Genomic DNA, 14,222 nt, shown 5'->3' with positions numbered 1-14,222 from the left:
GTTATACAGCGAAAAGCCGGGCTATAGCCATCCCTGTGGACCTGGACAGTCAGGTGAACAACCTTTTTGTTAAGTCTAACAACATCGTTCAGAAGACGGCCCTGAGCTGGAGGCTGTCGGCACGGAATTCGGCCAGGAGGGACTCCACGCTGACCACGTCCCGTGACTACAGGAACATCATCGAGAGGCTGCAGGTGACCGCTGCGAACCCGAAATGGGAATGAAGCCAGGATAAGTTCACTAGCTGTGAAACCTCGCTGAGGTGCATGGAGCCGAATGCACTCCTCTGTCGTAATGGCCGAGACTCAGCAGGTAGGATGGTTGCGAGGCAGTGGGTGGCAGCACTTTGGAAGAGTGGTGAAGGATGTTTTGCTGATGAAATGGTCGGGTGAATATGACTGAGTGTTCTGAATTCGGAGAGAGGGGAAAGAGGGAGACTTAAAATGGTCACTTAATGTCCAGGGGTTGTTCTCGAGGGTCAGGTGCTATGAGTTGGAAAGGAAAGCAGGCAGGGCTTCTAAGAACCCGTGTCTGAGTACACTCAAAACAGGAAATGGTGACATCGCAAGTTCATGGCTCATGTCCAGTTCTATGGTAACTTCCTTTTGATCATGCGTGGAGATTGTATGAGTGTGTGACACCGCTTTTGTCTCACAGAACAGTACAGTGTAAAGAAAGTAGCTTCTAACTTTATAATATACAAGGAAGAGGAGAATTATTTTCTTTGGAGGTTTCGGAACAATCCATCTATTGTCTGTCGTGATGATGGGATGTTTGCCCTGAAAAGTTCTCTCTGTAGTTCTTCTGATTACATTTCCTTTTTCCTGAAAATATGCTTTATGGGCATGCTGACGGATCTCTGAGCTTCAGGGTAACAGGATGTTTGGCAATGCTGTTTCACGGAACACCTCATTAATCTGCTTTTTATTAAATCAACTGATCATTAAAATATTTACAGTGTGGTCATCTCGTCATAATTACAACCATTCTGACGCAAGAGGATGCGCTGTGTTGGCTACAGGGGGTTTTGTTAGGCAGTGTGAAGCAGAGTGCCAGCAACTGAGTGCCGTATTGTCAATGGTTACAACATTTAGAAACAATTAATTGATAATGTAATATTTTTAGTAAATAGTGGTTTGTGCGCAGAGTGATATTATTTAAAAACAGGCTGTTTGAATAACTGTTACTGTATTGGATTATAATCCCTACAGAATGCGTTCTCAGCCAATCTGCATCCAGGATTGAAACGACCCATTTAACAATTGTTGAACAAACAGTTTTTCTTTTTTTTTTTTTTTTGGCTGACCATCCAGTTGCCTTGTGAATAAAGAGGAATCAGACTGAACGCAGTTTCATTACTGTGGGCTGATACTGTGACACGCACACGACCGCACACGCACACACGCCTGCATGCTCACGCAGAGTCACTCCTGGCCTTGCCCACGAGGCAGGGAGGGAAGTGGGGGGAGCTCAGCTGAGTTCATCTCGTGTTCACGCCGTGGTGCCAGTGCACCATATTATGACCTCGTGCTCTCTCCCCCACTCCTGCCCCTCCGCCTGCCACTGCACAGCTGTCCAGGGTGTGTTCCGTCTGTGTCTGAGTCAGCGGTGATGACCACACCACGACTGAAAACAGCACAGCCCACAGCCAACACTCTTACAGACCCCTCTGTCAGTAATTCAGTGTGCAGCCGGATGCTCAGATGGCACAGGGGTGGCTCAGAAGAAGAAAAGGGGGAAAATGTGTTTTATATCTATGAAATGGAATGAAATGGAACATAAACCTGTGTAGTGCTGGTTTATGGTGAGGTAACGGCTACTCCCCTGCACTATATGCTGCAGGACATCGTCTCCGCCCTGGAGGACCGTCTCCGGCCCCTGGTCCAGGCTGAGCTCTCCGTGCTGGTGGATGTGCTGCACCGACCGGAGCTGCTGTTCCCGGAAAACACGGACGCACGGAGGAAGTGCGAGAGTGGAGGCTTCATCTGCAAGTGAGAGATTGGTACTGCAGGGGCTGTAACCCAGGATCCCTGGCCAGAGACCTAACCTCCGTGTCTGAGTGTCTGAGCATTAGAAACCATGTTGAGATCATCCAGCCTGGTGCTGCTTTTTTTGCTTCCGTTTTTTGTTTTCCCCCCATTATTTAGTCATTTTTAGTCATTAGTTTTCTCTGAATGCCAAAAGCAAATGGAGGCAAGGTTCTTTTTCCTGTGCTGGTGTAGAGTGTTGCTTAGTCAGACAGCTGTGCTGATGGGGCCTGGTGGTGCTCCCAGCATGCCCTGCTCTCGCAGGCACACCTCAGCGCATTGTCTATCAGGATTACAGCGCTGCTAGTCTCAAGAGGCCCTTCAGCAGGTGCTTCATCGGGATTAGTCTATTGTAAATCCTAGGGATTACCACGTGGCATAGCATGTGAGGTCACTGTGATTAAAAAAATAAATAAAACCCAGATCTGCTCTTGACTTCCCTTCCCCCGATTGCTTAGGCCTGGATGACATACAGTCTAATGGGGAGAGGAGCCAAACTTCCTTCAAAGTATCATTCCCCTTTCTTGTCTGAATTCTGATCAGTCTGTAGTCTTGGCTCGCACTCGTTCGCTGGCTTTAGTATTTGTTTGTTGATCTTGTCTGCTTCCTTCTCCTTGGTGTCAAGGATGCAAGTCTACATAACTTTCAAAAGTTTGAATACTGCTATTGAGCCACACTGTTGTCTGTTTGGTAAAGGAAACACATTCATTCCTCACATTCATTCGCATGGGAAAGTCCGTTTAGAAAGTGAGGCTTTTGCCCCCAGACACTCAATAATGTTTGTCCTTTAACATTCAGCCTTTAAGTCACTCTCAGTTCCACATGAAATCTGTGTACCATCAGGTTGGTTGTGTGGGACGTTATGAATGTGAATGACAGGATGTGCTGGCCCATAGCTTGGTGGTGATCTCTCTCCCTTCTCGCCAGGCTCATCAAGCACACCAAACAGCTCCTGGAGGAGAACGAGGAGCGCCTGTGCATCAAAGTGCTGCAGACTCTGCGTGAGATGATGGCCAAAGACAGAGGCTACAGCGAGAAGGTACGGAGACCCATCCATCCAGCCCGTGGCTGGTGTTCTCACTGAATATGGCAAGAGTGCAACTTTGGGTGAATGTGCCCTCCCACCAAATGAGCTCCCACTCAGGAAAGAGAAGTTCCCTGTTTTTGCTCAACTTCATTTCTGAAATATGTTTCTGAAGGATTTGGCAGTTTGTCAGTTGCCCAGGGGCTAGTTTTATGACATAAATCTTTGGATTGTAAGGCCAAGCAGCTATTATACAGGGGCTGTGATTTCCGTGTATCTACTGGGTGGGTCAACTCAGTGCAAGTATTGCCTTGTTTATCTGACTAAGTACAGAATGCCTGGTTACTCATGTTTGACATATAGGAATAGGTCATGGGGGTGGCAGTGTGAAAGGTCAGTGATCATTTATGTTGAAGAATATTTTGCTGTGAAGCCTGGAGTTTGCAGTGTCTTCACCACATGCAGGAGATGCTTCTAACATATTGAGGCCCTTATTGATTGTAGGTGAAAGCATGCACGCACACATACGCACACACACAGTAGCCCTTATTCTCCGGTCCTGAAATGCAGGTCGGAAGACTGCATATGAACCCCACACTGGTGATTTCACCCCGTGTCTGTGCAGTAGCAGGCTGTACTTCAGTGTAATGGAGGCCGGAGGCAGAAACTTCAGCAGCATGTCTTCACTGTGACATCAGCAGCATGTTTTAGCCTCCCTGACTAATGAGCTGTATGCAGGCTGTCTAAATTCTTCTTTACTAATCTCCTAACTCTGGGCTTGGTTGTAACCGCTTCTGTTTTCGTTGATATGGATCAATGCTTTGAAATGCTGTTATTTCTTCATTTTAATTTTCTACTTGCTTACTAACATTACTAAGTACGGAATGTCTTTTTTTGGTTTTGTCTCAGTCTCACATCTGTAAACCTTGATACTGACGCATCTTCTGACTGTCGCTCTATACTCTTCTCTTCCAGCTGATTACCCTTGATGATGAGATCGATGTGGCTGAGGTTGATCATTTCTTAAACTTATTTTATCTATATTTTGTTTCTGTCTTTAGCTGTGCTGTGCTAGTTTCTTTTCGTATTTTAGATGTTGTGTAGTGGTGTGCTGATTCCTCCCCCCCCCCCCCCCCCCCCCCCGCCCCTTCCAACTCCCTCTCGTAGTGCTCCCAAAGAGTCGGTAAGTACACCTGCCTTTCCCATGTGTCTCGTGCCGTAGTAATTCCATGGGATTACTGTATTGCTGTGTACGGGCACTTACCTGGCTGTAGGGCTGTAGATGCGCTGCCAGCATGTGTGCACGTGTCGAAAGCCTGTTTCTCAGAGTTTGGGCAGTGGCTGACTGCTTTAACCCCCACCCTTCCTCATAATACTGTAAGTTGCACAAGACTGCCACCAGATACTCCTTGCAGGTTATTTAGACATTTGAGTCCACATAATAGCAATTGCAATGGCATTCCAACTTGGTAGTCTGTCTCCTCACCAAAATGAATTATGCGCGTATTGTTGTGACTGTATTGCATTTAAAACATCTCCTGCACTTTAAAGTATATCCTGCATTATTCCCTACACACATCACTGAAGTATTTTTACCCTTCCTTTTGTTATTTGAAAGTACTAACAACCATCCACACAATACTACTGGCTTGTGACCAACTTGACATTTTGATGTCTGTATGACATGATGATATACTGTCTGTAGTCTGAGGAAATGGCAATTCTGTGTGTGTGTGTGTGTGTGTGTGTGTGTGTGTGTGTGTTTGTGTGAGAGTGTTTATCAGTGTGTCCTTAGTGAGTCTAGGTGCATAATGTGAATTTCATTTTACTTATGCTTTTATTACCATTTTGCTTTTACTGATGACATGTTTCTGATTAGTCAGGTGTGTTCAATCTCTTACTTACTGGCAGTATTGGAGAGTTCTCATTATCGTCTTGATTTGATTTTTTTAATTGCCTTTCGAATCTGTTATTGGTGCACCAATGAAAGTCAAGGAAGCCATTATGAGGCTGAGGAAAAAAAAAAAACATGTTCTGTCAGGGGGTTCTCTGTTGAGAGAGGATCGGATGTGGATGAAGGGCCCTTGTTTTGTAAGCACATTTCCTCCCTCAGGGAAAACGGGTGTGAGTATTTAGAACAAGGAGCAATCCTATAAATGCTCAATTATGTAGCTAAAGAGATGTGTGTGCGTGTGCATGGGTGTGTGTGTGTGGTGCTTCTTGTACAAGTGGCCAATGGCTCTGATATGTTTATGAACTGTGGAGGCAAAACTAAAATAGTGGAGACCATAGAGCTCTGTTGAACACAGTCAGCCGAGAGTAGCATAGGCGAGTGACTTAGAAAACTGTATAAACATTCTGCCCTGTCAGTATGGGCGTTGTAATCTTCAGACAATACCACCAGCTGAACTGCAGGTATGCATGTCGGTATTACAGCAGGTGAACTGCAGGTATGCATGTAGGTATTACAGCAGCTGAACTGCAGGTATGTATGTAGGTATAACAGCAGCCGAACTGCAGGTGTGTATGTAGGTATGTACAGCAGGTGAACTGCAGGTATGTATGTAGGTATAACAGCAGCTGAACTGCAGGTATGTATGTAGGTACAGGTGAAACTCGAAAAATTTGAATATCATGCAAAAGTTCATTTATTTCAGTAATTCAACTAAAAAGGTGAAACTAATATATCATATAGACTCATTACATGCAAAGTGAGATATTCCAAGCCTTTATTTCTTATATTTTTGATGATTATGGCTTAAAGCTTATGAAAACCCCAAATTCAAAATCTCAGAAAATTAGAATATTGTGTTATAAGGTTCAATATTGTAGGCTCAAAGTGTTACACTCTAATCAGCTAATTAATCCAAAACACCTGCAAAGGGTTCCTGGGCCTTTAAATTGTCTCTCAGTATGGTTCAGTAGAATTCACAATCATGGGGAAGACTGCTGACCTGACTGTTGTGCAGAAAACCATCATCGACACCCCACAAGGAGGGAAAGCCTCAAAAGGTAATTGCAAGAGAAGTTGGATGTTCTCAATGTGCTATATCAAAGCACATTAATAGAAAGTTAAGTGGAAGGAAAAAGTGTGGAAGAAAAAGGTGCACATGCAGCAGGGATGACCGCATCCTGGAGAGGATTGTCAGGAAAAGGCCATTCAAAAGTGTGGGAGAGCTTCACAAGGAGTGGACTGGGGCTGGAGTTGATGCATCAAGAGCCACCACACACAGACGGATCCTGGACATGGGCTTCACATGTCGTATTCCTCTTGTGAAGCCGCTCCTGAATAACAAACAACGCCAGAAGCGTCTTACCTAGGCTAAAGAAAAAAATAACTGGTCTGTTGCTCAGTGGTCCAAAGTCCTCTTCTCTGATGAGAGCAAATTTTGCATCTCATTTGGAAAGCAAGGTCCCAGAGTCTGGAGGAAGAATGGAGAGGCACACAATCCAAGATGCTTAAAGTCCAGTGTGAAGTTTCCACAGTCAGTGTTGATTTGGGGAGCCATGTCATCTGCTGGTGTTGGTCCACTGTGTCCAGGGTCAATGCAACCATCTACCAGGAAATTTTAGAGCACTTCATGGTTCCTTCAGCAGACAAGCTTTATGGAGACGCTGACTTTATTTTCCAGCAGGACTTAGCACCTGCCCACACTGCCAAAAGTACCAAAACCTGGTTCAATGACCATGGGATTACTGCGCTTGATTGGCCAGCAAACTCACCTGACCTGAACCCCATAGAGAATCTATGGGGCATTGCCAAGAGAAAGATGAGAGACATGAGACCGAACAATGCAGAAGAGCTGAAGGCTGCTATGGAAGCATCCTGGTCTTCCATAACACCTCAGCAGTGCCACAGGCTGATCACATCCATGCCACGCCGCATTGAGGCAGTAATTCGTGCAAAAGGGGCCCAGACCAAGTACTGAGTACATATGCATGATTATACTTCATTTCAGATTTCATGTAATATTCAAATTTTCTGAGATTTTGAATTTGAGGTTTTCATAAGCTGTAAGCCATAATCATCAAAATTATAACAAATAAAGGCTTGAAATATCTTGCTTTGCATGTAATTTGTGTATGTAATATATTAATTTCACCTTTAAAGTTGAGTTATTGAGATAAATGAACTTTTGCACAATATTCTAATTTTTCGAGTTTCACTTGTATGTACAGCAGATGTATGCACTGTACAAAGAGAGAAACACTGGCTTGTAACAGCAGACTTCTTGGGCAGAGATTGTTGGAGATAAAATGGGTACCATTACCTGAATCTGATATTATAATTTGACTTTTTCAGTGCCACTTTAATTATATGCTCAACTATATACTATTATACTATTATACAAAATCAAGCAAGAGATAAAATGTATCCATGTACCTCATTACATAATTTTGCCATATATGAGAGAGAAAGATCGAGAATAAAAAAAGTAAGAGTGAGTGTATGAGTGTGATGACGAGAGTGACTGGTAGAGAGTGAGAGAGTGAGAGAGGGTGGCTGGGTGGGTTGTGGTGAAGACAGCTCTGACAGGAGCAGCTGTGGCCCCCCTGGGCTCCTGCCAGCAGGTCGGGCACTCCGCATTCCAGTACCCCCCCGCGCCGCCCGAGCCAGGCCCCAGGGCCCTGCACGTTCCACAGCCACAGCTCGGCCACTGCATCCGTCTCCTTGCGACAGACCCACTCTGGAGAATCTGCTTCTCGCAAGCTTGAACACTCTGTTCCCTCATATAATACAGTCTGGAGAATGCGCGGGTCACCCCCCTGGCCCTCCCCCCCGGCCCTCCCCGGTGATGCCAAACACGCTCGGCACGTGTCCGTCCGGGAGGGCACACAGCGTCCCTGTCCCCGGGGCCCCACTGAAACGTACACTCCTCCACCACCGCCAGGCACCGCGCTTACATAACCCCACGCACTGTACACCTCCCCACCACCGCCTGCCCTTTGAACGCAGTCATATTACTCTCACCTTTCTGTAATGTGACGCTTTCCTTCCCCTGCAGATAATGCCTTTTCTCCACGGTGGGCTGTGGGATGGGTTGCAGCAGGCCGTGATTTTAAATGAATGAATAAAATGAATAAATAAAAAGCGTAAACGCTGACTTAATCTTCAGCATGCCTGAAGAAAATGAAAATCGCCCACCTCTCTCGATTTTAATTTTCACTTTTGACTAATGGTCTGTTAATCAGCACCTTTTTGCGTGTACGTTCTTACTGTTTTTACTCCACAGCATACTAACTCTTCTCCATCTTGCAGAACCACATTAAAGAGATTTTGTTGAGTTTCTAATTAAGTGAGCCCCAAGTATTATGTGCTGCAATTCGCTGTAGGCTGCGGGTTGTCTGTAGCATAACATTGTAAAGTGAAGGGCAGTATCACATACATCATTATAAGGCTTTATGTCATGTTAAATCTGTCACTGTTTGGTTTGGTGTAGTGTAGCCTTTAATGTCAGAGGTGTTCACATCTTCAGAATGTAGCTTTCACAGCAGAACTGTTTGCAGAAGCGGTGTGGTCTAAGTAGATGATCTTTCAAGATGATCGGAGTACAGTGGAGTCTGACAGCAACATGTGTTCCTCCTTCATTCTGCTGTCGCAAGCACCTGGTCTCAGCTCTTCCGCTCACTCACACTCTCTCTCACTCTTTTATTATATGTATTAATATTTAGACAAATATGCCATGGGAGTATGGTGCTCAGAGCAGGCATGCTTCTGATTTGCTGCATTCTGCAAGTCTCTCATATTTGTGCTAGTTTGAAGGGACATGTATGTGCTGTAACCTGTAGGATTTTGCATATTGTATTATCATACTCCGTAACCAGTGGGGTTTATACTTTACTTTATTGTTTTGTCACATATTACCTCTGTGATCACAGGACTATTCGCTCTGTCTCTCTCACTCTCGCTCTCTGTATCTCTCTCTCTGTCTCTCCCTCCCTGCCTCTCTCATCCTGTCCCTTTCATGTGAGATTTATTCATTCAGCCCTTTCTCTCTCTTGCACGGTGCCCTTGTATCTTGCCAATTAGCTCTCTTCCTTCCTCCCAGCCTCCCACTCTGTTCCTCCTCCTCCTCTCCTCCCTCTCTCCTTCCCGCTCGCTCTCCCTCTCTTTCTTTTTCTCTTCATTAGAGCGTACTCGCAGCTATCCCGGCGGGTGTTGGAGGCTGTCCTCGGCTGTCCTCATAGTTGCGATGAGTGAGATGAGGCACGCTCTCCAGCAGGGGGAGCTGTGAGCATTTCCGTGCGCTCATGCGGCAGTGTCCCAGTTTTCCCCGTCTGCGTGCAGAAAGGTTCTTGGGCTCCCGCCAGCTCTCAGGCGGCGGTTACATAAGATCTGCTGTTGGCTTTTTTTTTTTTTCCTGGAATTCAGACTCTCCACTGATGTGTGACCTTCAGCAGTAATTGCCAATAAAAGTGTGGCGGAGCTGTTTACTGAGACGCTGGCAGCGCCGCGCTGGGTGGTGCTGGGGAGCGGAGGGGAAGGGCAGGGTATTGGCGCGTTTATTCTGGCCCCCGCTGTCGGCCATGTTTAACTGTTTCAAGCCCGCCGCTGGCCCCAAGCGTGACTCTGATGTAATAGTGTCGGACGGAAAGCAGGCCAGAGAAACCTGGATAAGGAGCCCACGCTTACTGTAACTTTCTGTTTGTCACTGACTATTTTCTCTCTTCTTTCCTGTTCTCCATCTTTCTCTCTTTGTCATTGGAAAATATAAACATAATTGATCATTATTGTGGAAATAATAATGAAATCTTTTGGCCAAATATTGTAATACAAGTAATAACACTGGCGGTTTGAAAACTTACATTGTACGAATGCCCCTGTTTACGTGTACACTATTTCATTACTATTCTTAAGTTTTTTTTGTTTTTTTTTTATCTGCCCTGAAGCTGGATTGCTGACATTATTTGTTTCAAGTGGGACATCACAATCCTGCCAATGTTGTTCGATTTAATTGCCTGATGAATTTAATAACAATGGCGAGTGACGTTGGTGTTTTATTTTCAAATGCCAGACGATATTCCTGGCGTAACTTTTGGTGTTAAGCCGTACTGGCATTTGTCCTATTGCTCTGGCAAATGTGCTACTCTACTTGTGAATGTTTTCAGTGACACAATTACCTGTCTGAAGGGTGTGTTTGGGATGGTCTGATGATTAAGTAACTGAAGTATATTGCAAGACAACCCTGCCTGTCATCAGATAGATATAGTGGATAGAATATAGACATTTCCCTTCTGCACTTGTGCATTTGTATGTGTCTGTACATGTGTGTGTTTGTGGCTAGAGCGTTTGTCCTGAGGGCATGAAGCTATATTTTTCCATTATCTGCTGTCATGTGGAAATGGTGCACATTTGCATATGGGTTTGTGTATGCTGGCGTGTTATCATCTTGGCATGAGAAATACTGGGTGGGGTTTGGACAGACATTGAAACAGTTTCCTTGAGAAGCAGGTTTTCTCAGTGGCCTATAGCGTGTGTGCGTGTGTGCGTTCAAGAAGTTTAACTCCCAGTTATCTATGAAGGAACCCCTGTTATTCCTTGTGATGTTAGTATGGGTGGGATGTGTTGGCAGATTTCTTATCTAGTCAACTCGATGCTGGGGGTGGGCATGGGGGAGTGTGGAGGCCTCGAGGCTGGGGGTGGGCATGGGGGAGTGTGGAGGCTTGAGATGTTGAGGGCTCCAGGGAGTGCTGAAAGACCCCGCTCTCTATGGATCTCTACCAGGGCCATACTTATGCAAGGGCTGGAGAACTGAGGGAATTGCTTTAGGAGAAGGCTGGAGAATTCAATCTGATGGGTATGAACATCCATTCAATGCACTATACAATCGATCTCTAAATACTTTAGTGAAGAGATTTAGGTCGATTTTCAGTGATGAGCAAAACAAAAACAGTAGTTTTTTGGGGGGGAATATTTTGCTTCACTATCACGCTTCCGAACATACTTTCTGTTCATTGGAGATATGATGCATATTAGTATATTAGAATAAGTCTGAGGTGATAAGAGGCAATTTTATAATGCTATTTGGAAAGTGCTGTTCAAGCCTTGTGTGAAAAATGTGCTTATTCTTCTAAACCTTTCGGAAGGTTCTTTAGAAGAAATTGGCCTGGACAAAGGGCTGGGGCTGTACAGAGTACATGAAACAGTGCATCTCCTTTGCATCCAAAAATTGATCAATCATCACTTTATTTTACAGTTTTTGGATGCTGTGGAAGTTAAAAGGAATACATTATTTTTGGTTGTCCTCATTCAAACCTGATGCAGAGGGTTAATAAACCTCTTTGAATTAAACAGATGGCACCTTTAGGGAGATTTGTCCTTATTCCCAGCTGTGAGTGTTGCATGAGGGTCATTGTGAACCTGCCTGTGGGGTTGTGTAGAGGAAGCACTGCTGGAGAAGTGCTGCGTTTCCTGGAAGGTGGCGTACCTCAGAGCTCCCCCTTTGGCCCCCTTGGTGTTTACGTGGGCTTCTCAGGGTCGTGATTTGAGCTGAATGTTGACTTGTGTTCCTTGTGTATGGCAGTACACTTTCCAAATCTAATAGCTGCTTGCTTAGAGAACTTTCTTTTTTTTCTTTTTTTTTTTACTCACACCTCTTGTGTCTCCTGAGGAAATGATTCAAGACAGCATCTGTGCATGCAAATAAAACCTCTCTATTTCCTGTGCAACTAAGATAATGTGTCAGTATCACTATCTGACTCTTATTTTGTAGTTAATGACGTTTTTGAACGGTTTCATGTTACACTGCTGTTTTTTTCAACCCTCCTTTGATTGTTGAAGTGACCGAGTACTCTGGTTCACTTATTAAGAAATTACATATAAATTTACCAGTACCATCTTATCCAGAGCAACTTGCAGTGTTGAACCTTGGAAAAACAAGTGCGTTTGCACTTCCGAGTCATGCTGTTGATTTCACTGTTACCGGGTAGTGTGGATGAAGCGGTCAGCCCCTCTTCAGCGTGAATGAAGGGGAGTGCGAGAGCCCACTTTACGTGTTTGTTCGGTTATTTTGCCCTTGTCTTTGCTTTGTGTGGCTGCTGTACGTACCCCTGCGTGTCTCCATCTCTGGAAGTCCGCTCTGTTCCTTTTGCTCGTTGTGGGTCAGTGAGGAGGAAGAGGACGAGGAGGATGAGGATAAGGGAGAGCTGTTTTACCCGGCAGCCATTTTTAGGAGTGCTGTTACTCCACAATCTTGATGAGTTGTCTTACTTCATTGGTTAGTGCAGTGTTGTTCGAAAACAAATTGCAACAACAGCATGGCCCTTGTTTTGGGAAAATCTGGAGAGGCTAACTAATTTAATCGGCTGCGATATATATTAGAGTATTTATTTTTTATGTAAATTCATATTCATGTTTATTTCTGTACTTTGTGCTGCTTAAGTCCCCTAAGAAGACCTTCTGCTAATGACCGGAATAGCAAGATGAACTGAATAGGTGATAGATAGTGTGAATGATACTAGTCATCCTGAGAGGGGAGGGCAGGACAGGACAGGGCCTCTGTGCTCCAGCAGTGGGGATTATCTCTGGCCCTGGCCTGGCTCTCCGGTGCGGCCAGGCTCATGACAGTCACCTGACCGCGGTTGCCAGGCGCTAACCGGAGGAGCGAGTGCGGCCGCGTCCGGGTTCCTCGCGGCAGCGTGTTTACTTTGAGGAGCAGGTGACCCTGCAGGCCGCTGGCTGATTTGCTCAGGGAGGAGGTGGAGGTTGTGGAGGGGAGGAGGGGAGGAGGGGGGGTAGAGAGGGTGTGCTGTGGTGGGGACTAATTCAGGACTTTTTTCTTTGATCAGCTGGCCCCCCCGCCCGAGCCGGAGGTCCCCGGTGAGGTGTGTGCCCTCTCCCGTGTCTGCTCTGAGCGTGCCGACACAGGCCGCTCCAGAACACTGCACGCCTCCGCTTCACCCTCACCATATACGCATATACGCGTATGTGCATAAGTCATTACAATACCGATACGCATCATTACAGTCATTTAGGAGATTACGACATCCCACCCCGCCCTCCCCATTTCAACCTCAAAGGCTAGAACCCTAACGGCTATCCCGTGATTTTATTTTGTGTGTTACTTATTCAGATCCTCGATTAGGACCCCCCGTCCCCCCAAATCCCGTTGGCGTGATTGTTCTCTATTCCTCCCCGTTTTCTGTCCGAGGGGTCCCGCTCGCTGATCTTCAGCTCTTGGTTTTTAGAGGATCATCCGGGTGGCAGATGGGGGCTTTTAGCTGGTTCTATGTCAGTAGTGCAGGGTTGTGGTTATGTAACCTGGGTCTGGCTCTGCCCCTGACCCCCCGCTTGCTTCCATTGGGGCCAACCCCTCCTCAAAGCAAAGACTGCACTCCTAACAATTTGCTAGCATTTTCAGAGCAGGCGGAATTTCCATATTCAAAACTGGAAATCGTTCTGCGTTTTCTGATGTTGAGCTACTTTTTTTTTCTTTTCTTCTTTTCTTAAAAAAAATTTTTTTCTTACTGTAGGCTTATTTAAGTTTTCTTTTGTCACTTTTCTTAGCTGAGTGGATAGTTCGTCAGCAGCACCGCATGATTATATTATCACCTCAAGCAACACCCCCATCCCTCCTCAGCCCCCCCAACGTGACTGCATGATATAACCTGACCCACTTCCATGCATGTCATTAAAGTGACTAATCTGCACAGTATTAATACTTCTCATTTCTTTTCTTTTTATGTGTTTGTTTTCCCCCGTGTTTTTGCCTTGTGCTAACGTGTCACTCTCAGGAGCTTGATCCAAACCAGCCACAGAAGCAACTGGAGGATCAAAAGAGGGTAGGTAACGGATAACCTGCCCCCTCCCCCCGCCCCAGCTCAAAGACCGTATACACAGGCCTGGGCTCCTCCTTTCTGATGTCACCTGTCTGCTCAGGCATGTACAGAGCCACAGGTTCTACAGGAGGGCTGGAGACCATCATAACTCATAATGTTTTCTGGACAGGTTTTGAAATGTGTATGTATGCATGTGTGCGTGTGCGTGCACATACTTATGTGCATGTGCATGTGAGTGTGTGTGTATTAAAAACGCGTACTGAATGTGGGCTCCTACAGTGCCATGGCTCCATGTGATAGGGCTTATGTAAGGGATTCCCTGCTTCACTGGAGCAGATGGCTCTTAAGACCCTGAAGTATGCGGATTTTGGGAGGGAGAGAGGGAGAGAGGG

General features: G+C 45.7%; 1 protein-coding gene across 6 annotated transcripts in view; it reads left to right on the top strand.

Annotated features, from left to right (window-relative positions):
* The window catches only part of itpr1b (inositol 1,4,5-trisphosphate receptor, type 1b), a 108,992-nt gene that overhangs the window by 49,754 nt on the left and 45,016 nt on the right, over window positions 1-14,222 (top strand). For 5 of the 6 annotated variants that reach the window (XM_061220787.1, XM_061220786.1, XM_061220784.1 and 2 more), the window contains 3 exons: window positions 10-194; window positions 1,843-1,991; window positions 2,955-3,066. In XM_061220787.1, the coding sequence (XP_061076771.1) occupies window positions 10-194; window positions 1,843-1,991; window positions 2,955-3,066 (446 nt within the window). Of the gene's footprint in view, window positions 1-9; window positions 195-1,842; window positions 1,992-2,954; window positions 3,067-4,026; window positions 4,063-13,785; window positions 13,834-14,222 lie in introns of all 6 variants that reach the window. The other variant, XM_061220788.1, reaches the window with a different exon arrangement.

This window comes from Conger conger, chromosome 14 (assembly GCF_963514075.1).
Source record: "Conger conger chromosome 14, fConCon1.1, whole genome shotgun sequence".
In the NCBI taxonomy this organism is placed as follows: Eukaryota; Metazoa; Chordata; class Actinopteri; order Anguilliformes; family Congridae; genus Conger; species Conger conger.
This window is presented reverse-complemented; position numbering and strand designations above follow the sequence as displayed.